The sequence below is a fragment of the Mytilus edulis genome, chromosome 6 (assembly GCF_963676685.1).
Source record: "Mytilus edulis chromosome 6, xbMytEdul2.2, whole genome shotgun sequence".
NCBI classification, from domain to species: Eukaryota; Metazoa; Mollusca; class Bivalvia; order Mytilida; family Mytilidae; genus Mytilus; species Mytilus edulis.
The window spans coordinates 11,596,494-11,620,416 of record NC_092349.1 but is presented as its reverse complement, the minus strand read 5'-3'; the positions used below and the strand labels follow the sequence as shown (position 1 = coordinate 11,620,416).

The following is a 23,923-nucleotide window of genomic DNA, read 5'->3' as shown; positions in this document are numbered from 1 at the left end:
AGACGGACGACTGAACGGACAGACGGACAAACGAATGGACGGACGGATGAACGGACGCACAGACCAGAAAACATAATGCCTCTCTACTATCGTAGGTGGGACATAAAAAAAAGCCTTAGATCTTGTTCCATAAAGTTGTTAATACATCCATTTGTAAGAATAACAGCCTATGGAGGACAATGTATTTTATATGCAATATCTTCAGAAAGCTTTTTTGATCTGAATATTGTACAAAATGAATAGTTAGTGTATTTATTCTTTTTTATATTAAAACTTTAGGATGACAGTATTACACAAGAAGAATATTTAGTATGGACAGTTAACAACACTTTAGCTGATGACTTTCTTAATCTACTAAGTCAGGTAGGAATTATACAAAATATTTTTATAAAATCCATTAACTTACTTTCATCATGTTCATGTGATTTTGGAACTTTATTGCATATTATGAATATTCACAGTAACCAAATTTCTAAACCTTATACATAAAAAGTGTAAATTTATTGTAACCTTTCCACATCGTAAAAGCAATGTCAAGTTGTGAAATACTGTAGAGTCATCATAGTTGCCACCATTGCATTATATAAATGATATGGGGTTGATTGCATGAATATTGACAAAAGTCTCTAGAAGATTTTTATACTACAAACCTTGTGAGTGCAGTATATATATTCTACACAAGTTATTATTTACCAATATTCATCCTACAACCCTGTTTTGGAATAGTTAAACTTGAGAAAACTTAAAAAAAAACATATTTTTGCAACTGTTGACCTCTCTTATTTTAAGCTTTATTTGCACTAGTGCAATATTAAAGGGTTATTGCATGAATATTTGGGAATATTGTCCTGAGTAGAATTTTATATTGCACGAGCTTGCAAGTGCAATATATGTTCTACAAGGGACATATTCCCCAATATTCATGCAATAACCCTGTTATTGTATAGCAATATAATAGTTGAAAGTAAAAATTGGTTTAAACTAAGATTTTGTCGTTGAGGATGTCATGAATTTTGAAGATTTATTGCACCAGTGCAATATTGGAATTTATTGCACGCTAATTTTTGGTTACTTTCTGTGGGAAATATTATATTGCTATGCAATAAAATAAGTTACTGCACACTAACTTTTGGTTCTGTATGAAATGTGCTGTTGTATTACAATACTATAATAGCCAGTATTTTGTAGATTTGTCATATCGTGTTAGGACTGAAACCTCAGTCGACTGAAGAAGAAGGCAACATCGTAAAGTAAGTTTAAAAATACACCTAGCAATTATTTGTCATTTTAGAAATGAACATTGATTAATACTTGCAAGTGACCTTAGTAAATAACTCAGCTACTCTACTGATTAACAATATTGATTTCCCCATGCCAATTATGTAAAAGGTTAGTTTCTTAGGAAAATGACATTGTTTACATACCAAAGGCAAATTTGTATTGCCTCAGTAAATATGGAAAATTTTATGATCTACCTCTATTATACTTACAATCAGGGTAGAGATATCACTTTGCTGTGTATGAACTTTAAGAATCAAATTGTTGATTCAGCCGATTGATAATCAGGTGGCAATTGCCTCATCTCAGTTCTGAATTGATCAACATTTAATTATGACATCAAACTTTCTTGCATTCATCTGATTTTGCAATTGTAATCTCACGAAAAATGTAAAGTTTGACATCTCACTGACATGAAACATGAGCTCTTGTAGATCATTTAAAAAATTAAGATAAGGTTTGGCTTTATTTGATGTGATTTATTAATTCTCCACTTTCAACAGTTGGAATAATATATACAAATATTAATCTGTCTTCAGGGGAGAATTTTTGTTTCACAGTCAATGCCATAGTAATGTTTATTATACCCCCGCTTTGAAAAAGGGGGTATACTGTTTCACCTCTGTCTGTCTGTCTGTCTGTCAATCCGTCCGTCCCAGGATTATTTTCGTCGAATTTTTCTCAGGAATCACAATGCCAAGATTTCTGAAATTTGGTTTCAGGGTTTATATAAGTCAGCTATACCGTGTGATGAGTTTCAGATTCATGACTTTACAACTTCCTGTTTACCGAACACTTACATATTTTTACACTATTGACATTATCCACTTGCAGCGGGGTATCATCAGTGAGCAGTAGCTCACAGTTATACTTGTTTTAATTGTAATTACCTATTATACATTGTTATAAGAATGTTCAACATTTTTTAGAAGTGAAAGTTTAAAAAGTAATGTTGATATTTTATTTCACAGCCAGTGGTTGAGTAGAGAGTCGAGGAAATCATTTCAAGTAGGACAGATTTGGTATCTTATTTCTATGCAATGGTGGAACTGTTGGAATGAATATGTCAGCTTTAAGGTAAGATCACAAATTGATAAAATTGAAAATAGAAATGGGGAATGTGTCAAAGAGACAACAACCTGATCAGAGAGCAAAAAACAGGCAAAGGCAACCAATGGGTCCACATTAATTTGAAATTAAGCCAGCAACAATCATTTAATCATAAACTGAGAATGTCATTTTATTTAGTATTGATATTTACTCAAGAAATGTTTACTCTTTCAATTTCATGTCTGGAAAATAAGAAATGGGTTGTATAGATATAATGTTGATCTGTCTGTATGTCCTGAGAAAAGTGCTGCTTTTTCAACTGTTTCTCAGGAAACCTTTGGTATTATTTCATGCATATCTAAATGGACATATTCAATACTTGTATACCCTGGAGTTTTCTTGTATAAAACAAAGGTGTTCTTAACTTTTGGTCAGTATTTTTCTCGGGTTGGAAAATAAAATAAAAATTTTATAGAACTTACAAACATAGTAAATTTTACAACGCAATTAGCTTGTCCTACAATTTAATTTGTCTTTTGTTTGTCTGCCTGTGTATGAATGTATGTTCATCTGTGCTGAACACCAACAATCAATCAACCAAAAGTTATAAAAGAATGATTTTATTTTGTAGAATGTGACAGAAATGAATGGAGACATCAATGGTGCAGTATCTATAAATGACAAAGTTATCAATGAGGAAACACAACATAGAATAACTAAAAATAAACATCCTGGGAAAGCCATACCGTGGGAGGACGACAGTGTTATCATGGTCAATGCCAAGACATCTAGTTACAACATGTCTCAGTCCTACAGTGGAGCTAGTCTAACACATAACCACTCAAACAGTGCAATCAAAACACAGAACTGTGCAAGTCCTCTTAAAACATGCCTTAATACACCGGACCAGACTTTAGTGAACCGCAGTCCAAGTCCATCGCCAAAGTTCAGGAAGAAAACGCTACAGACGAATAATTCTCTCCCTTTAAAACCTGCTGCAGTAGACAATAGTCCTTTGTTGGTATCTAGTCAATCTAAAGTAAGTATAGTGGTCCAATAAAAATAATTCTCCCCCTTTAAAACCTGGTGCAGTAGACAATAGTCCTATGTTGATTTCTAGTTAATCTAAAGTATGTAAGAATGTATTTGCACTCAACTGAGCGAAACTCAATGTTTAATATAAAATATTATGATAATTTATATCTATAATTTTGCAGTTAAGACAAAAAGATTTATTCTCTTATTTTACTCATATTTATCAACTAAGAAACAGATGTCTTGGAAAGTAAACAAAGTATTTGTTTGCCTTCTTGATATTTTTTATATTTTATAATTTGTAGGTGATCTCATTAACAAATGAAGGTGGTAGATTAAAAAGAGATATAATGTTGGTCAGAGGGAAAGATTTTGAGATAGTTCCTGAGGCTATATGGAGAGCTCTGTCTACATGGTATGGGGCCAACACAGCACTCCCAAGAACTGTAAGTCATTGAAAACTCATGAAAAACATGAAGCATTAGTACACCAATTATTTTAACTTTCTGAAGGGTTGTGTCCATCAATTTCTTACATAACTAATATGTTTACTCATTAGATAAAAGTCAGTTTAATCTGTAACTTCTAAAGTCAACCATTAAAATAACAGACATATGCAGAGACACAATCATTGACATAAAGTAGAATTTGTTTTGAATGACAGTTGAATTACTTTAACTGGACCTTTTTAAAGCCTTGACATAACCTGACGCAATTTGTTTCTATAATACAGTAAAGAATTAAAACCTATTAAGACTAGAAAAGAGTAATTAGTTTAGCCTTACATAATTTTTTATTAAACTGCCCTAGTTATTGTGGAATTTAGGATAAAAACATTTGAGATATCAAGACATTTATAACCTATGATAATATTTTTTCATATACTTGTCTGACAACAAAAGATGTTTAAAATATTTTTGGAAAATGACGCAGTCATTGTTCCATTACTGGCGACCTGAACTTCATTACATTTCTCTGCCTACCGCGCTTGGTTTCGTATTTACTATTTTCTATACAAACTGGAATTTGCTTGTGTTATCATTATGCATGAGAGGTCATTGTGTAGTAATCAGCCAGGAACCAGTTTACAAACTAACTGGTTTCTGCTTGTATTCCACTACACTCGAACAAAGTGTTGTAGTTTGTTGGGAACCAGTTTAGAACTACAAAACGTAATCGGTTATTGTTCATTCCGTTTTGGTGTTTCATACCGACTTTTATGGTTTGAATAAGCTTAAGACCCTTCAAACATTAATGTGATAGGTATATTAAAGACTGTTTTACAAAAGGATGGAACTGTTTTGCTTTCAAAGTCGTACTATAGTGATATCTGTTATGTACGGATTTCCACTCTCACCAGTTAATTTCTTCTTTTACACGTGCTTTTGAAATTTCCTGTTTAAACATCGCAAGTTTTAAAATTGTTTTTTGAGTGAATTTAACTTATTTTAACAATCATGAAGCGTTCCAGAATCATTTTCAAGCAGTTTCTTCTTCTCTTTGATGATGGAAAATAGGTCTTTCTCAAGAAAATACCGCAAACGATCGCATTATTATAATTTTTAACAATACGCTATCTAAAACATGATTAAGATTTATTCAACTAAAAAAAAAATGCTGTCTCACTTTATTTTGAGACAATGACAACAATTATATTGATAAGAAAACACTTGCTTACAGAGTTATTAAACACAAAACCAATTAAGATTGGGTGCGAACATGTAGGGTGTGAAAGTGAAAGGGGCGAACATGAGTGGGCGCGAATGGACCCGGATTCAGACTATGTACCAGTGAGAAATATACAAGCCTTTCTATATGGTATTTATTTGTACAATTCAGGTAGTCTTGACCTATTCATTTGTCTTAAAAAACAGCCAGTTGTCACCTTCACTTCACACACACACACACATACGAATATCAATTATATGCTTACGAGACATGTTGCATTGTTAAACTAATACGGTATGTGAAAATCAAGACTTGCATAAAAACTATCCCAATATTAGAGACAGTGGCGTCATTTTTCTTCAGAGCTTTCAGCTCTTTGATTAATGAGAAACAATAGAAAGCATTTATATATTTTAGGTGATATCTTCATCTACAAATGATGGACAACCAGAACTAGAACTGTATCCTATTACTGTCAAGTTGTTAAGGCACCAGTTTGTAACCAATAGACCAGTTCCCATGACAACTTTTACAGGAATGATGTCAGGTATTGGTGGAATGGCTCTGTGTAAGATATTTAACTTCTAAAACAATGCTAGGTTAAGATATTTAGTCTGCTTGTTTCTGCTTCATATGGATGCAATAAGCTTAATTAAGTGCCTTATTTCAGCATTTTGGAAGGCTTAACACAGTTAATCTTTTACCATCCCTTTGTTAGATAATTACACCTGTCTAGAAAATAGTGTTAGGATTAAGATAACTTTTTAATCTATTGCTCTATATTTTTATGATCAGACTTTAAAATTCAAAACACACATTAGATAAACTTTTCATATTTTGTTTGGAAATCCAGTTTTCACATTTATAATGAGCACAAAGTATTCCATATATTTAAATATATATATATATATATATAATAAAAAAAATTAAATTTGCAAACTACATTTCACATCAAATATATATATATCTAAAGCACATTCACAGCATACCCGAACTAAAATAGTTGTCAGCTAATTGTGCTACAACTGGTCATTTAAAAACCCTTGTTTTACTTAGAGTGATTATACACTTGTCTGTTTCAAATGCATTGCCCTTAGATTTACATGCTTTTAAAATAATTGAAAGAATTTACAGGCTGCAAGAAAAAAAGTTAACACTTGAAATTTGATTGAATAGAACTGCTTTTATATTCATTACAGCTTGTTATGCATAATTTGATATTAAACGATTTTTTTTCATTTAGAAACCTAGTCTTAAAATGGGATTTTTGTTGTATAACGCTGGACCTTTATTTAATTATGCCCAAAAGGAAAAAAAATCTTTATTTTGAGAATGTTAAGTTGAAGGTCATATGGTCACACTTACTCTGAAATATCCCACGATAGAAAAAAAGCCAGATGTTCTGATTCCAGTATTTGATTTTAATGTCATTGAGTTGAAAATCAAGCTCATTTTCAATAATGTCTAATATGGTAGTTAGTGAAAATTCCCTTTGCATTTGATGCATTTATTGTGGAACAAAGGTATTTTTTTTTAGTCCCCCTACTAATGAAGTTGAAGGGGACTTAAGGTTTACACTCTGTCTGTCTTTCCATCCGTCAGTCCAGCAAAACAGTTTTCAATACTTAATTTTGTGCTGAGTTATGGGCTTTGACCTTGAGAACTCACTAAAATATTCAGTTTTCCGCACGTTTTTTCATACTTTAAAAAAAAAAGAATTAACCTTTTCAATGTTTTTTTTTACAGCAATGTCAAACATGGTAGCTAGCAATACACAGACACCAAGACGTTATGTTGCGTACACAGCCACATTCAGTCGGCAACACACAGTACAACAGATCTATGAATTCCTTTGTACTAAGCTCAGATTTTCCAGAGAAGACACCAGACTGTGGAAAATAGGTTCTAAAGAAGATGTAAGTACAACAGATTTTAAAAGTGTTCATTGCTTCAAATAACTTTCAAGATTTAACATGCAATATACTCATTGATGGAGTTGGCTGTAAACTTCAATGACTTGTCCATAAATAATTTTCATTACTCATTTACAGCTCTTGTTCTTAAAGTCTGAGCAATATGTAACGAAATCATGAATGATAATATTTTTCTTAAACTTTCATAATTGTGAAATTTCCAGGTTATTTTTTATTTAAGATCAGAGTGTTGCTTCTTGTTTCATGATTGGCAATACTTCTAAATTTTGATGATCCTATTAAAGCCTGAGAGTACATGCGAGAACTTCAGGAATTCATCCCTCCCTCAATATATAAATATCAAAATGGCAATAGGACGAAATTCACTACCATACAAATAATTTATAATTATATTTTTTTTTACAGTGTATGACATTACTAGAGGATGAAAATCAGACTTTAGAAGATTGTAGTGTTGAAGAAAATCAACAGATGCTTATTGAAAGTAAGTTCAATTTATTCATATTATTTTATCAAATGAGGATATATAAACTTGAATTCAACATCTTTTTTAATCCAAAGAATTTTCTTTATTGAGAAGGACAACTTTGAACTTTTCTGATTAAGGTAAATCAAGAAAAGCTGTTCAGATGCATATAATTTAGGCCGAGAAAAAAAAGATCCGTGTTTCCGGTAACCCGACCGACCCTGTTTTTTAGCCCCTGACCCTAACTTTTTTATTGGATCTTCCAAAAAAAAAAAAAAAAAAATTTATCAACAACCCTGTTTTTGACGCAGGCTTCTGATAGATGACATAATATTTTTTCTCTCTTGCTTCCTCTTGCATAGAAAGCCAGTAAAACATTTTATTAATGTCAAAAGGTATTCCAAATAGGTTAAAATCCAAGAAATTTGCACAGCAGGTGCTTCAAAAACATTGCAAATGGCACACTTCCGGTTTTTGAAACTAATTACGGATCCGGACTTGGAAAAAACATGATAATTTTCCGGATTTCATTTACGATGTCAAAAAAAAAGAATTCCGACCTACCGACCCTATTTTTCAAAATGATGTTACCGGAAACACATATCTTTTTTTTTTAGGCCTTATAAAGAATTGTTATTGATTTTTTTTCAATGTGATAATTTAAAAAGAAAGTGACAATTTTTCTTAATCTATTTTGACCTGACAATATATTGTTGAAGAATATTGTCTTTCCCCCACAAGTTTGTTCTACATATATAACTGACACTGAAGTTTTCAAATGTTTTGAAGCTGAAGTTAAACTCCATTCAAAAACTTATTGTCTAGCTAGGGAAACCGCAAGACTTTTATTTAATTTATTGATGTAACTAAACCATCATTTTGTATGAATGGAACAATGAAACCCTTTATTACACTTTATTTTTACAGTACGGAATAAGGATTTGACATGGCCAGAAGAAATGTCTCAGTTGGCTAAAAATAAAACTCTCAGGAAGGAGGCAGGTTCAGGTAGGTATATAAATAAACAATAGATGGGCAGTAATGGTTTACTTTTATAAAGTGTGACTTGGATGGATAGTTGTCTCATTGGCACTCATACCCCATCTTCTTATATCTAGAAGGAGAGAAAGCTATATCCGTTATTTAGAAAAAGCAATACAATATTAATCACAAGTTTTTAATTCTAATTTTAAACATTTTTATATTGGTATTTCTCAACACAGCTGATTTTTTTTTATGTAGAAATGAGATTGAAAATGGTGTTATGTTTGCTCTTTAACACTGTCTGATTCTTATAAATTGTTAAACTTTAATCAGTCCCTACTCTGCATAGGTATTGCTTCCAATAAAATGTTTGGAAGAATAAGTATATATCAAAAAAGAATTTGTAGGTTAAAGTTAGTCGGAAAAACATAAAATGAATGGAAAATTTTGTGTTGATACCTTTGAAAAATAAGACAAACCAAAGTTTTAAATGCAATACAATATATAAATTGTTTTTTTTATAATCTCCAACAAAAATGTACCAAATAAGTAATATATGATATGGTTTTAATTAAATTTATAACAACGATTATTATGATTTTCTGGAACATGCATTAAATATTTGAGACTCGAATTTAAGCAACCAACAATCAATCAATTTATTATAATGATAATTATATTTCAGGTCAAACACACAAAGGTGCTACAGGATTAAACAATCTTGGTAATACATGTTTTATGAACGCTGCAGTACAGTGTGTGTCTAACACATGGCCACTTACTCAATATTTCATTGGAGGACTGTATAGATTTGAATTAAATAGGTTAGTATATACAAAATGCAGAGAAACTTTTTGAAACTGCAGTGGTTGATTCAGGGGGATGGGTGCAGATAAAGTATGCTTTTTACCATTTGGAACATTTCCCGCGCTTTTCCAGTAGACCCTGGATTGGCTTCTTGTGAAAGCTGTTAAAAATAAACCTTTTCACTCTGACAGGACATACTGTTATTTAATCAGATTAACATATACTTGCAATAATTGGTAATCAATGTAAAGTCTACAATCCCAAAGACCATAATACTTATGCAGTATTCCAAAAAAAACAAAAGAAAAAAAAAAAACCTGAATGTGAGTAAGATGAAATTGAGTAGAAGTTAATTGATTAATATATTTATTGAAAGAATATTAGTATGTGAATTTAATTTTTCTAAAAAACTTTAGAATGATTATTTCTTAAAGTGGAAGATGAAAAATAATTCTGTTCATTTTAAAAATTGATATTATAAAAGGGAAATAGGAATATGCTATTTGTACTAATTTTAATAATATGAATATATAACCTTTTGTTTTAAGATCCAATCCTTTAGGCATGAGAGGCCATATTGCTCAGAGATATGGAGAACTTGTCAAAGATTTATGGAGTGGAACATCAAGAACTTTAGCCCCTCTTAGATTAAGGGTAAGTACTACAGATCTTGGTTTGTGTCCTTGTATGGAAACCACCTCCTCTGTTGTCTCGTAGAAGTAACCACCTCCTCTGTTGTCTCGTGGACGTGGGTTTGTATGGAAACCACCTCCTCTGTTGTCTCGTGGAAGTGTGTTTGTATGGAAACCACCTCCTCTGTTGTCTCGTGGAAGTGTGTTTGTATGGAAACCACCTCCTCTGTTGTCTCGTGGAAGTGTGTCCTTGTATGGAAACCACCTCCTCTGTTGTCTCGTGGAAGTGTGTTTGTATGGAAACCACCTCCTCTGTTGTCTCGTGGAAGTGTGTTTGTATGGAAACCACCTCCTCTGTTGTCTCGTGGAAGTGTGTTTGTATGGAAACCACCTCCTCTGTTGTCTCGTGGAAGTGTGTTTGTATGGAAACCACCTCCTCTGTTGTCTCGTAGAAGTGTGTTTGTATGGAAACCACCTCCTCTGTTGTCTCGTGGAAGTGTGTTTGTGTCCTTGTATGGAAACCACCTCCTCTGTTGTCTCCTGGAAGTGTGTTTGTGTCCTTGTATGGAAACCACCTCCTCTGTTGTCTCGTGGAAGTGTGTTTGTATGGAAACCACCTCCTCTGTTGTCTCGTGGAAGTGTGTCCTTGTATGGAAACCACCTCCTCTGTTGTCTCGTGGAAGTGTGTTTGTATGGAAACCACCTCCTCTGTTGTCTCGTGGAAGTGTGTTTGTATGGAAACCACCTCCTCTGTTGTCTCGTGGAAGTGTGTTTGTATGGAAACCACCTCCTCTGTTGTCTCGTGGAAGTGTGTTTGTATGGAAACCACCTCCTCTGTTGTCTCGTAGAAGTGTGTTTGTATGGAAACCACCTCCTCTGTTGTCTCCTGGAAGTGTGTTTGTGTCCTTGTATGGAAACCACCTCCTCTGTTGTCTCCTGGAAGTGTGTTTGTGTCCTTGTATGGAAACCACCTCCTCTGTTGTCTCCTGGAAGTGTGTTTGTATGGAAACCACCTCCTCTGTTGTCTCGTGGAAGTGTGTTTGTATGGAAACCACCTCCTCTGTTGTCTCGTGGAAGTGTGTTTGTATGGAAACCACCTCCTCTGTTGTCTCGTGGAAGTGTGTTTGTATGGAAACCACCTCCTCTGTTGTCTCGTGGAAGTGTGTTTGTATGGAAACCACCTCCTCTGTTGTCTCGTAGAAGTGTGTTTGTATGGAAACCACCTCCTCTGTTGTCTCGTGGAAGTGTGCTTGTATGGAAACCACCTCCTCTGTTGTCTCGTGGAAGTGTCCTTGTATGGAAACCACCTCCTCTGTTGTCTCGTAGAAGTGTGTTTGTATGGAAACCACCTCCTCTGTTGTCTCGTTGAAGTGTGTTTGTATGGAAACCACCTCCTCTGTTGTCTCATGGAAGTGTGTTTGTATGGAAACCACCTCCTCTGTTGTCTCATGGAAGTGTGTTTGCCTTTAAGTGCAAGTTGTTGTGGGTTGTAACTCAATTTAGTCAAACCAAAGACTTAAAATTGGTATTTTCTACTTCTCCCCTAAGCAGTAAGGAGTAAGAGCCAAGACTGGTCGGCAGGGAGTCATAACGTGTTAATGAAGGTGACGAGTCTTCCTGCGAACTGTTGTTACCTTGTGAACTAGCACTGCAGGTAAAATTTTGTCAGGTTGTACAAAGCAGCATCAATATTTCAGGGGTTAAGAAATTTTGTTATAGCGCACTAGCCCAGGGCTAATTGGTAGCAGGATTTTACTAGCCCTGATGAAAAAACAACTAGTCCAACAAAACTGACCTACTAGCCCGAGTATGCCTTACAAATTCAGAGTTTGCTGCAAAATACAATGAATTCTATAAACTTAACAAATGTTATCTGTTGAACAGTAGATGTTTGCAAATTGGATACCCAAAACTTATGTCAGCAAAAAAATATCCGATTATCAGATATATTTAATTAATCGATAATTGAATATTCATTGAAAATACTGTTCCGAGATGGTACAAGTCTTACCCACTGCTATGCATGGTTATATAAAAGGATTGGAGTAATTTTTATGAGATATGTACATCATCACGTTTGTGTAAAAGAAATATCAACTGGTTATATGTAATGCTCATATTTGTTTTCAGTTTTAAAATTCTATTTATAAGAATAAAGCAAATATTTATGTGAATAAATATCACCATCCATAGTTTGTGTCTTCTTTAATTGTTTTATAAATGAAGTACAGTAATATTCATATTCACAATTATCACAGGTAAGCTAATTGTGGGCTATAAATAGATTACAAACTGAGCACAGTCTCTAAACTGAAGTTGTATTTGTTATAAATTTTATTTCTTTAAAAATTGAATTCATTTGAATATCAATGAAGATAATCATTATTGATGAGATATTATTGCATCAAGTTTAATTTTTCTTAAGACTGTTAATGTTCAAGTCATGGTTCTGGAGGCTTCTTCACAGTATGTAAACAAAAACAAAATGGCGTCCATAACATGTGCATATGTTACAAATTTATATCTGACAAAAGTCAGGTTTCTGCTGTCAAAAGGGATTCACATTTATATTGCAATAAATTATTCAGAAGGAGGTACAATCAGGTTACATTATATTTTTCTGGATGCATAAGCAATGCACAATACCCCCTGTACTGACAAATCGATATTGAAAGTAAGGGTTATTTGTTCTATTTTAAAACTTGTACAAAATCAGTTCAAATTCCGGGAATCCCGGATGACGTAGTCGAATCTGATTGGCTTAGATAGAATAGTGATGAGGGGATTTTCTACTTTCTATTTTGGATGTGCCAAGAATTTTTTGTTACTAGTCCGTCGGGCATATTGGGTTACAAGTTTTGGTTGCCCGAGGCCTAAATGATGTAGTGTCGGGCTAGTGGATTTTTTAACCCCTGTATTTATATAACTTTCATCCTGTGAATTTAGAAATTATTGCTTACATTTATTATTGAGATTTTCCAACATGTGCAAATTGGAATTTTTATGTTATATGTTTTCAGTGGACGATAGGAAAGTATGCTCCTAGATTTAATGGATTCCAGCAGCATGACTCTCAAGAATTACTTAGTTTTCTTTTAGATGGCCTTCATGAAGATCTGAATAGGTAATACAATATTTAAATTTTTAGAATTTAGAATTTTGAGCTTAGAATTGTTATTGCTCTAATAAATTGTCCTTGGAATATTTATTGCTTTAATAAAGTGACCTTAAGAATATTTATTGCCCCCAAATTAGTGTCCTTAGAATAATTATTGCTCCCAATTATGTGTTCTTCATTGGCAATATGACTATATATTTTTTTTTAAAGTCTCACCTGCAATAGTTTATATTCACTTGTCTGTCTGTCTTGAATACTTTTTGGTGCATATCAGATTGAAGTTTCTGGTCAAATTACTAAATCATGAAGTTTTGCACTCTTTAGCATGAAATTTCCAAATTGTCAGTCATGAGCAACTCTTACATCATTTTTAAATAAATCAAAACTGTTGGGAAACTTTTAATCAACAATTTAATTATTTATTGCATTGTTTTATTATTTTCAGAGTCCATGACAAACCATATGTAGAATTAAAGGATAGTGATGGTCGACCTGATGATGTGGTTGCTGAAGAGGTAAGAGACATTTCACACTTTTTTTTTTTAACGATAACAAATATTTTATTCAATCATTTCCTGATATATAAATACCTAAGTAGCCCAGGTCGCATACTTAGGGGCCCCTGTATTTTAACAGCCTCACTTGACCAGAGAAAATATCAAATGAGTTTATACAATAGTTTTACATACATAATTATATTTAAATAACCAATACAATTGATTTTCACACCTGATAAGCATCACTGTATAAAATCACTATCGTATATCCGGTTCACTGAACAAACATGTGTTGATTTAAACTGGAAATACTTTAAAATTTGATTGCGAAAAAAAGTTATAGTTTGAATTTAAATTTCACACTTTATTAATATCCATCTGTTGAACAAACTTGTTGTTATTAAGTCAAAACTTGGTCATTTGTAAACAAAACATTGTTATCAGGATACTATATTCCAAATATTCTGTTTTGAGCACACGTTTCAACAGAAAGTTTAATATTCAGTCATTTAGTGGGGAAAAAACACAGCAATAATTAGTAAAATCATTTGACTAGAAACATTCGTCTCCCCTTAAAGGTATGTTAAATGTTTTTTCATTGTTGTTTTTCTAAGTTGAGAGGTAAAAACATTCTTTTACTTTAGAGGGAAACAACATGTGAGGATAAGGGGTCTGTAATTAAAAAAAAAACACTATGTGAAATCTCTCCATGCTCTCAGGCAAACTATTTTCCAGTAAATTGCTATTTATTTAAACTTGTTCTAATATGATTGAATTACTTGTCACTGGATGCTTATCTTTCAAAAATCAAGCTTACCATAATAATGCTTATAGATACTTTAAATTTCAGGCATGGGAAAATCATCTCCTAAGAAACCAGTCAATTATTGTTGATTTGTTCCATGGTCAGCTGAAGTCACAGGTCAAATGCCAAGAATGTGGTCATACTAGTGTACGATTTGACCCCTTTAACTATTTATCCTTACCATTACCAATGGATAGTTGTATACACCTTGAATTAACTGGTAAGTGTAGATTTATCTCATTAGTAACGTGCCTGCTCTGAAGGGAAAAAGGTAGGAGATATTGGTTTAGCTGCCTGTTTGTACAATGATTTTTTTTCTGGAGCTACAATTCACAGCTTCCTGAAATTTGGTAACACTCTTTATGTATTCAAAATTAATGCCATAGAAAATTCTTTTAACTAAATCAATAAAAATAAAAATGAATAAAAATGAATTAAAAGATGTGAGGTGTTCAACTCAATAATATAATGCATGTAAAAAAAAATTATATATCTAAACTGTAAAAAGTAGGTGTAAAAAGTAAAAACACAAAAATACTGAACTCCGAGGAAAACCAAAAGGGAAAGTCCAAAATCAAAAGGTAAAATCAAAAGTCCAAACACATCAAACGAATAGATTACAACTGTCATATTCCTGACTTGGTACAGGCATTTTCTAATGTAGAAAATGGTGGATTGAACCTGGTTTTATAGCTAGCTAAACCTCTCACTTGTATGACAGTCACATCAAATTCCATTACATTGTCAACGATGCGTGAACAAAACAAACATACTCAAAGAGTAAAAATGTCAAAAATAGGGGTACAGCAGTCAACATTGTGTTATCATCTTAATCACTATAAAAACAACAAATGTAACGAAGAAGCACAAAAAGTCATACAGCAAATTAAACATCCTCATTTTGCTTATCTTATACGACTTTATTTATCTATGTAAAGTCTACCCTTAAAGGATGATAGGTTTTCAGTACTGGTGTAAAATTACGCGTTTGAAATTCGCACACTACAGGTAGACATAAAATAATTTTGTGGTTCAAAGTATGACGGCATACATAAATGCAGAGTCACGTAAACTGTTTGTCTTCTTATTTCAACTTCAACTTCATAATTGTCAAATCCATATTACAAAGCTAATGGGAAGAGACATCTGATTAAAGGCTTTTGTTAAAATTGAAATAAAAAATGGGAAAGATAAAATCTGAAATAAAATAAAACTTATTGAACATAGACCTCAAAACATTTGCTAAATTGAAGTTTATTTGATTTCACCTGCAAAAATTAAACCAGAACCCCCTCCCCCTTTATTTATCTAGACCACATGTCTTAAGGCTAAGATTAAAACACATAAATATCCTTCAACAGGATGACATGATTTTCAAGAATTTTTTGTTTTTGTTTCCAGTGATAAGATTAGATGGTTCTGTACCAGTGAAGTATGGATTACGTCTCAACATGGACGAGAAGTACAGAGCACTGAAGAAGGAATTAGAAAACTTAACAAGCATCCCTAGTAACCAGATCTTATTTGTGGAAGTCAATGGCCCCATAGTCAAAGTAAGTCAAACCTAATCGTACATGTCTCTATGGTAGGGTTCATCTAACATTGACCTCATTTTCATGGTTCATTGGCCAATGTGAAAATTTTCCTGGTTAAGTGTGTTTCTCAGATTTTATAAGCAAAAGTTCAACTATATTTGGTGTTAGGAATGATTGTAACTGCACTTGTCTGTCGGGCAGCGCTCATTTTCATGGTCACTGCTCGGTCATAGTTTCAGATTAATTGGTCATCAACTTCTTCTTTATACAGAAGCTTTCTTAAATTTGTTATCAGACTTCATGGTAGCATGTTTTGATATGTTATATGTTATCTCATCATGGGTCTTCAACTTCCTCTTTACCGAATACTTTAGGCTCACAGTTTTATGATTTTATGTTATGTTTATTTGAAACTTATACCTAAATAAACTATTAATTTGAAAATTTCCACATAAAATCATTAATAATCAGTAAGGCAAGCAAGACATTTCAGTGTGTCCACTCTTGTTTAATACTTTTGTTATAATCATTTGTAATTCTGGCCATGTTCACATAAACTTGGTGTGGTGTTGGTGTCATCAACACATAAACTTTGCCTTACTACCCTAATATTGATATTGATTAATATATTACATATATTGTGCATTCATTATAATGTTTGAGGATTTGGTGGGTAAAGGTGAACCAGGAATTTCAATGTTGAAAAAGTACAAAATTTTAAAAATATATAAAAAAAAATATCATTTATCCTCAAAATCCAAATAATTTGTACCAACAAAAATAAAGCAATATAATTTAAATCAGGTTACATGCAGTGGATAGGCAATTTAGGCCATGTTTGGGATAAGTGTACATGAAACTAGGTATTCTGTAAGTGAGTTTTATTAGAAATATTTATGAAAGAGATGTGAATTTATATGGGGCACTTTGTGCGAAACTGTTTTTGAGTTTGTTTGATTGGAAAAAGAAAGGAGTAGGGGCAATAAGGCCCTTATTTGGGCCAAAAATTACTGCAAATTTAAAAGTTATCATACATATTTTAAAATTACTGAAAAGTATCTCAGGTAGAAGGTATTCAGCAAAAACAAAATAGTTTTGGACATTAAACAAGTTAACATGGCAACAAATCATGCCTTAATTTGCATATTTTGTAAAATTTTGTGATTTTCCTTGTTTTTCATCAAATTTTTAAGTATATTTTCGATTGGAAAAGTATGTGCGCACGCAAGAAACAACTTTATATTTGGTGAGATTTTGTCAATAGTAATGATAAAGCTTCAGTTAAATTATTTTGTTGTTTCTTGGCTGCGCAATAGAAGAAAAGTGCATAAATTCTGAATTTTCATCGTTTTTGTGAAAACAGTATATATTATGACGTAATTGTGACGTCATCACATAAGAATCTTAATGTTTTTCATTTATATTTCTTGACCCTATGCATTTCTAAAGATTATGTTCCAATTTGAAAAAGTTATCAAACATTTTATTTTCTTGGGCCAAAACCAGGCCTTAATGCCCCTACTCCTTTGACCTTTTCTTCTATAAAAAATCTAAATATTTCTGTCTGTCTGAAAGGAATTTTTGTCTGACATTTTGTCAGTCAGGCAGAGTTTGGGATACACCAATTTGAGATATCAAATTTCAATGCATTTTGTTAATATATTCACTAATTTAAATTTTCTACAAAAGTACAAATGATCTATAGGGTTATATACAAACTATGGCAAAACCAAAAAATCATATAACCACTAAAATACAGTTTTTGTTCCATCAAAACAAATGTTGCCCAGGATAATAAAGGAATTCACAGCATTGGTTTAAAATGGTTCTTGTCTTTAATTAAGTTACATACCAATGTATGTGTCCAACACTTACAGACTCAAATAAATTATACACATCATTCACTGAAATGTTTTCTGTAGATGCAGTCTGAAACTGGATCATTAAGTAACATGATAAAGATGATAAAAGACAAGGTATGATAAGGGCCATTTTGTGCCTCAGCCTGAGGTTGGTGGTTTTCTCCTGGCATTCCAACATCCTCCACCAGTAAAACCTGACTGCCATAATCATGTGATTATACCTAGCCAAATGTTTTAACAGTGGTGCTAAGCACAATTAACCAATCAATTAATTTTATACTTAATTGAATGTCATGGTTGTTACACTATTGTTTGTATAATTTCACATATTTCCTAAGGGCTGTGAATTTATTCATACCCTATTTTCTCATGCCTCTTTTTAATCAATTTACACATTGAATAATTGAAAAAAAAAGAATCAATAAAAGGCTTTAAAATGGAAATGTAGATTTGTTGGTATTCCACTGTTTCAAATTTAAGATTTTATTATCCGATGACCCATTGGAATAGATTTATGTTACAATTAGGTCATTCCAAATCAAATCACGATTTTCCAAAACATGACTTTCATGTTTGTTTGTCAAGCATCTGACATTTGACACAAAGTAAATACAAATATTGGTGTCAAATCCCATTCTAGTTTTGTATTTATCATTGTTAATATTAGATTCATAGCATATTGTCTGTTGTATTCTTGTTTAGATGGTCACTCCTGTTAGTGATAGATAAAGCTTAGCATCAGTGACTGACATCATAAAATTCAAAATGTACTTAATTATAAGTATATGTGTTGAGTGTGTGTGCAAGGGTAGACATAAAAGATTTTTGGTTGCCAGTTTTTATACCCCACCTACGATAGTAGAGGGGCATTATGTTTTCTGGTCTGTGCCTCCGTTCGTCCGTGCGTCCGTCCGTTCGCTTCAGGTTAAGTTTAAACTTAGTACACATGTTCCCCATGATATGATCTTTCTAATTTTAATGCCAAATTATAGTTTTGACTCCAATTTCATGGTCCACTGAACATAGAAAATGATAGTGCGAAGTTCAGGTTAAAGTTTTTGGTCAAGGTAGTTTTTGATGAAGTTAAAGTTACATCAACTTGAAACTTAGTACACATGTTCCCTATGATATGATCTTTCTAATTATAATTCCAAATTATAATTTTGACCCCAATTTCACGGTCCACTGAACATAGAAAATGATAGTGTGAGTGGGGCATCCGTGTACTATGGACACATTCTTGTTTTTTCCTAAATAAATAAATTGTGGGTGTTTCAATTCTGTAGTGTAAACATATGAAGATATACTGTGGATTCATTAACATTCGTTGGATACTAATTTTTATGGATTTTGTGGCTACAGAGGAACTATGAATTTTTAAAAATGTTCAACGAATTACCAATTTTGTAAAGGAATGTATGAAGAATTTGCCAAAACCAACAAAATTAAATCCACGAATATGCAAGTTATCCTCAATCCATGAAAATTAGTATCCAAGACAATAACTGAATCCACAGTAGTATGATTGTCAATGTCTTTATGAAACAAATCTCAAAATCATTTCCATTACTTTTTCTCTCATGATTATTAGGACATGCTAAATTTTGAACATGCATTGTATGCCTCTGTGTATTAGTCAGAATTGTAAAAGTTTGAATAAAGCAGGTGAGTTTTCATCTGCAAGGAGGTTCTTACATAGCTTAAGAATAAAAGCATGGCTGATTGGCAAAATTCTATGATGCAGTAGTTAACCATATAGATAATAAATAGTTCACTAAATTATTGACATTACACTCAATGCTGTAACATATCATACAAAACAGTTGTCATTTTTGTATTAAATCAAATTACCAAATCATTTTAAGTACAATTTACGATTTTTCATTTTTCACAAGGACCAAGTTAATGTCTTTTTTTGTGCATAATTTTAAATTGGAAAATCCAACAATAATTTATTATTCTTACACAAGAAAATAAATCCTGGTAATCTAGCTACATGTTCATTTACTATATAATAACTAGACTCATGGGAATAAACAGAAGAAAAAGGCTTGTAAGCTCATCATACAAATATGACACTTTTTCTAGACCACAAAACAGCATGCACAAAAATGCAGCCAAAAATTTTAACCTTGGAAATTGTTGTCGCACACTAAAACCTTCATGAAAATTTTCAAAATATAAAAAAGAAGATGTGGTATGATTGCCAATGAGACAACTATCCACAAAAGACCAAAATGACACAGACATTAACAACTATAGGTCATCGTACAGCCTTCAACAATGAGCAAAGCCCATAACGCATAGTCAGCTATAATAGGCCCCGATAAGACAATGTAAAACAATTCAAACGAGAAAACTAACGACCATATTTATGTAAAAAAATGAACGAAAAACAAATATGTAACACATAAACAAACGACAACCACTGAATTACAGGCTCCTGAATTGGGACAGGCACATGCTTAAATAATGTGGCGGGGTTAGACATGTTAGCAGGATCCCAACCCTCCCCTAACCTGGGATAGTGGTATAACAGTACAACATAATAACGAACTATAAAAATCAGTTGAAAAAGGCTTAACTCATCAGATGGAAAAAAGTTGACAGGTATGATTGTTGAAGGCTGTACGGTGACCTCTAGTTGTTAACTTCTATTTCATTTTGACTCCTGTGGATAGTGTCAGTTTCATTGGCTATCATACCACATCTTAATTTTATGTGGTTAAGAATATCTTCAGAAAGAAAAAAATAAACTGTAAAGTATCCATGTCCAAATTGTTTTGGTGAATGAAAATACTCAAGAGCAAGTATAGTATGAGGGGTTCAAATTTTTATTGTAATAGCCTACATTATGAAATGATAGTAAGATTCACCTTAAACAGATTACTTATATATGTTATACAGTATGTACACATTTCAATACAAAGTTTAAGTTTTCATACATTTGCAATAAAGTCTTCTAGCCTCTTCACGGAACCTGGCATTCATGAACGAATAGATGATAGGATTAGCAGCATTGTTTACAAAATAGATGTAAGTCAGGTATTTGTTGCTTTCAAGGACTTCATTGGTCTCCAGAAAAGTTGGCAGGAAAGAGAAAATGTAAACAAGTGTTACGATGAATAGAACTTGTGTTGTTTTAACATGAACCGATCTTTTACGTATGTCTGACAAAGTTTTAATATTAGAACTGCTAGATTTAGTGTCCATTTGCTGTTTGGAGTTACGTGTTGTGAGAGTTTTGGAACTAGTTTCTGAAGGTAGTGGTTGAATATTTTTGCTGTTGACCACTGAGGTTGATGATTGGTTATTGTTGATACCAGAAGTTGATGGTTGATTTTCTGATTGCTCTGATATTGATGAGATAGTTGAAATATGTAATATCTTTGTTACTGATGTTCTATGGTTACTCATGGTCGATTCAATATGTATTTTCCCATGTAGTGTTCCTGCAGTGTTTCGTCTTTCGGGAAAGATTTTTGGTCTTCGGTTTTTCCACATTCTAGAGCGCTGAATGACTTTCTTTAATATTAGCAGATACAGAATAAAAATGATAACAATCATTGTTCCAAATAAAGTTGTGACAAAATACCAGTAATGATACTGACCATTTATACCGATAAATTGTTCCGTTTTTACACAGTACTCCCAGTTGTAATAAGTCCCATCGTCTTCTGGGACGTAAACACTTATGAAAAGTAAGGGTGGTACCCCTAAACCCATTCCGAGTAGCATAATCACTAATATGACCATTTTTGTCACAAAGGGGGTCATTATAATCTTAGTGCTCATGCAGATCAGAAAGAATCTGTCGAATGCTATAGCAATCAGGATAAGCGCTGACACAGGAATCATAAGAGAACGCATAAACTCTATGACTTTACACAAAACATCGTAATAGTACTTCATCATCCATTCTCTGGCGACAATGCCAGGTATGACTATCGTACAGACCATAAAATCTATAATGGCGAGGGTCAACATGAAATAGGTAGAACTTTTCTTGATTCTGTTCCTGATAAAAACCATTATAACGATTATATTGCCGATTGCTCCGATAAAACTGATAAAGCCAAGCATCAGTGACATATTGAACAGTTCATTGTAGTTGTCATGGCGATATCGCTTGACCATGATGCAATCCAATGTCTCACAAGAGTTCTCATCCATCCCGAAATAATGATATGAATGGTGGTAATGGTGTGTTTGATTTGGTTTAGGACTGGTCCAGTTCATTGGGAAAGTGGTATTTGTTCCGTTCATTGTGTTGCTTTTATTTAAGGAAACTTGATGATGATTTGGTGTCTAGTTTTACGTGCTAAAGTAAACACTCAGTCTGCTTTGCCACAAACTTCATACTTGGTACTTTTTGAGTGAAAATTCAAATGCTTGTTGTCATTTTTAAAGATGGTTGCTAAATAATAGAATTATTTCTACCTCTATTTAGTTCTTGCACAATCAATTCTGCTAGATAGCTTGAATTGGAGAATGTGTTTTTCAGAATCTGTGTAAGAAAAAATAAATACTATTTTAATTACTTGTCAAATTATCAATTTCAAATAAAACCACTAAAAGTTGCTTTATTGCCAGGATAGCTTTACCGACAGTGTGAGGGCTGTATAGCCAATCAAAGTCGTTAAAACTTCCATGTGAACTGAAATTTTTTAATCCTGTATATAGTTAAAGATACATGAGGTTATCACCAAAAATTATTAGAGAAAATATAGGTAATATAAATAAATAATTTTTAAATGGTAACATTGAATGGCCAATATTACAGCTATATTAATAGAAATATAAACAAGACTAATTTAAAGTGATATATAATTGAAACCAAACTATATTTTGTCAATTGCAATATGCCATCATAAATGAAAGTAGGCTCATGTAACTCGCAATTAAATTCACTGCATTGTAGCCTTGTGTTTTGTTTTAGACGTCTAATAGAAAACACCAATGAATTACAACTGAATGTCAGTTTTAATTTCTTGCAATTTTATTCAATGAATTGTATATTTTATTTGAAAAACAGATATTCAGTTTATTATCCAAATATTTTGATTTAAAAAAAAGTAAATATAAGTTATTTTAATTTCAACACTTAATTTTAAACATATTTACCTGAAAATCATAATTTCACAGTTATCCATATTTTTTTTCTCATGTAGAACCAACAAAATGTTAACAGCTTGTTTTTATATGACATATCTCTCCTGATATTTACATAGATATTATAAACACTTCAGAAACCATATGGTATTGTGGAACTGTAGATTACCCAATAACAACTGTAATCTACAGCTTCCGACAGCTGACTTTCACTAAACATGCCATTAAGTCTTTAATACTGATATCAAGATGAAGAATAAGTCTATTTAATGGAGCTTAAATCTATGTTGTCTTCTAGCTGTTCTTAAATCTGACGTATTTGAACAAGAATAAATAAAGTTTCCACAATTCTGTATTAAGACTGACACTTTGGTAAATATTACAATATGTTACAGAAAAGACAGATGAATAGGTGTTCATGATCATCTAAAGTAATCTTTCCAAGTCTGCGGCCTTTTATTTTAATGATTAAGCCAATATTAAGACTCTGATAACATTTAGTGTTAGTGCAATTCTTTTACTTAGATTTGAAGTAACTATTCCTTATGAAGGTCTAGTACACTACATTCTATAGAATATATGAACATTTCAACATTCAGTAGAAATATGAAGAAAAAATAATTCTAAGTTCTAAATGAACATTTAGTTGCTTTTCAAATGATGAAAATTCTGGTTTTAAAATACTGTGGAAGTTATGTAGTTCCTGAATATCACTTTTCAAATTTGTGAGAGAGAAAAAAAAAAATTAAAATTTTGAAATATGTATCTTGTTTAGGACTAATTTTCTTTGTTGGGCTACCTTGAAAATAAGTATCTCACAAATAATAATACTCAGTATACTTATATCAGACCATTACTTCAATGACTGAAATTAGGTACAGGGTCTGTTTTTGCAATGGGGATGACCATTTTATTTTCTTGAAAAAAGGGGGGGGATTTTGAAATGAATATCTTGGTTACCTGTATCCTAGCCTGGTTAGAGCTAAAAAAAAGATAACATTGCATATGAACAGACACAAATGAATATTCTGCAACACATAATGCAGAAAACAGTTGTGTACAACAATGAAAATATTTTTTTGCAAAGATGAAGCTGTCAAAAAATAAGCAACAGATAGAAAAGATTAGTGAGGTAAATCG

General features: G+C 32.4%; 2 protein-coding genes across 2 annotated transcripts in view; one reads left to right on the top strand and one right to left on the bottom strand.

Annotated features, from left to right (window-relative positions):
• LOC139527132 (ubiquitin carboxyl-terminal hydrolase 32-like) overlaps window positions 1-23,923 on the top strand; it is a 55,792-nt gene that overhangs the window by 13,701 nt on the left and 18,168 nt on the right. The window contains exons 10-24 of the mRNA XM_071322405.1: window positions 280-363; window positions 1,189-1,250; window positions 2,250-2,355; window positions 2,960-3,367; window positions 3,669-3,809; window positions 5,449-5,599; window positions 6,778-6,947; window positions 7,371-7,449; window positions 8,359-8,439; window positions 9,101-9,239; window positions 9,771-9,876; window positions 12,875-12,978; window positions 13,418-13,487; window positions 14,320-14,494; window positions 15,676-15,827. Of these exons, the coding sequence (XP_071178506.1) occupies window positions 280-363; window positions 1,189-1,250; window positions 2,250-2,355; window positions 2,960-3,367; window positions 3,669-3,809; window positions 5,449-5,599; window positions 6,778-6,947; window positions 7,371-7,449; window positions 8,359-8,439; window positions 9,101-9,239; window positions 9,771-9,876; window positions 12,875-12,978; window positions 13,418-13,487; window positions 14,320-14,494; window positions 15,676-15,827 (2,028 nt within the window). The remainder of the gene's footprint in view (window positions 1-279; window positions 364-1,188; window positions 1,251-2,249; window positions 2,356-2,959; window positions 3,368-3,668; window positions 3,810-5,448; window positions 5,600-6,777; window positions 6,948-7,370; window positions 7,450-8,358; window positions 8,440-9,100; window positions 9,240-9,770; window positions 9,877-12,874; window positions 12,979-13,417; window positions 13,488-14,319; window positions 14,495-15,675; window positions 15,828-23,923) is intronic.
• LOC139527134 (alpha-2C adrenergic receptor-like) lies at window positions 20,532-22,044 on the bottom strand. The gene has a single exon (XM_071322411.1). It carries the CDS (start codon window positions 21,935-21,937, stop codon window positions 20,603-20,605), a length of 1,335 nt encoding a protein of 444 aa, XP_071178512.1. The 5' UTR covers window positions 21,938-22,044; the 3' UTR covers window positions 20,532-20,602.

What these genes read in the sequence shown, in the direction of transcription:
- LOC139527134 (XM_071322411.1), bottom strand. Translation starts at nt 21,937, where the DNA reads ATGAACGGAACAAATACCACTTTCCCAATGAACTGGACCAGTCCTAAA.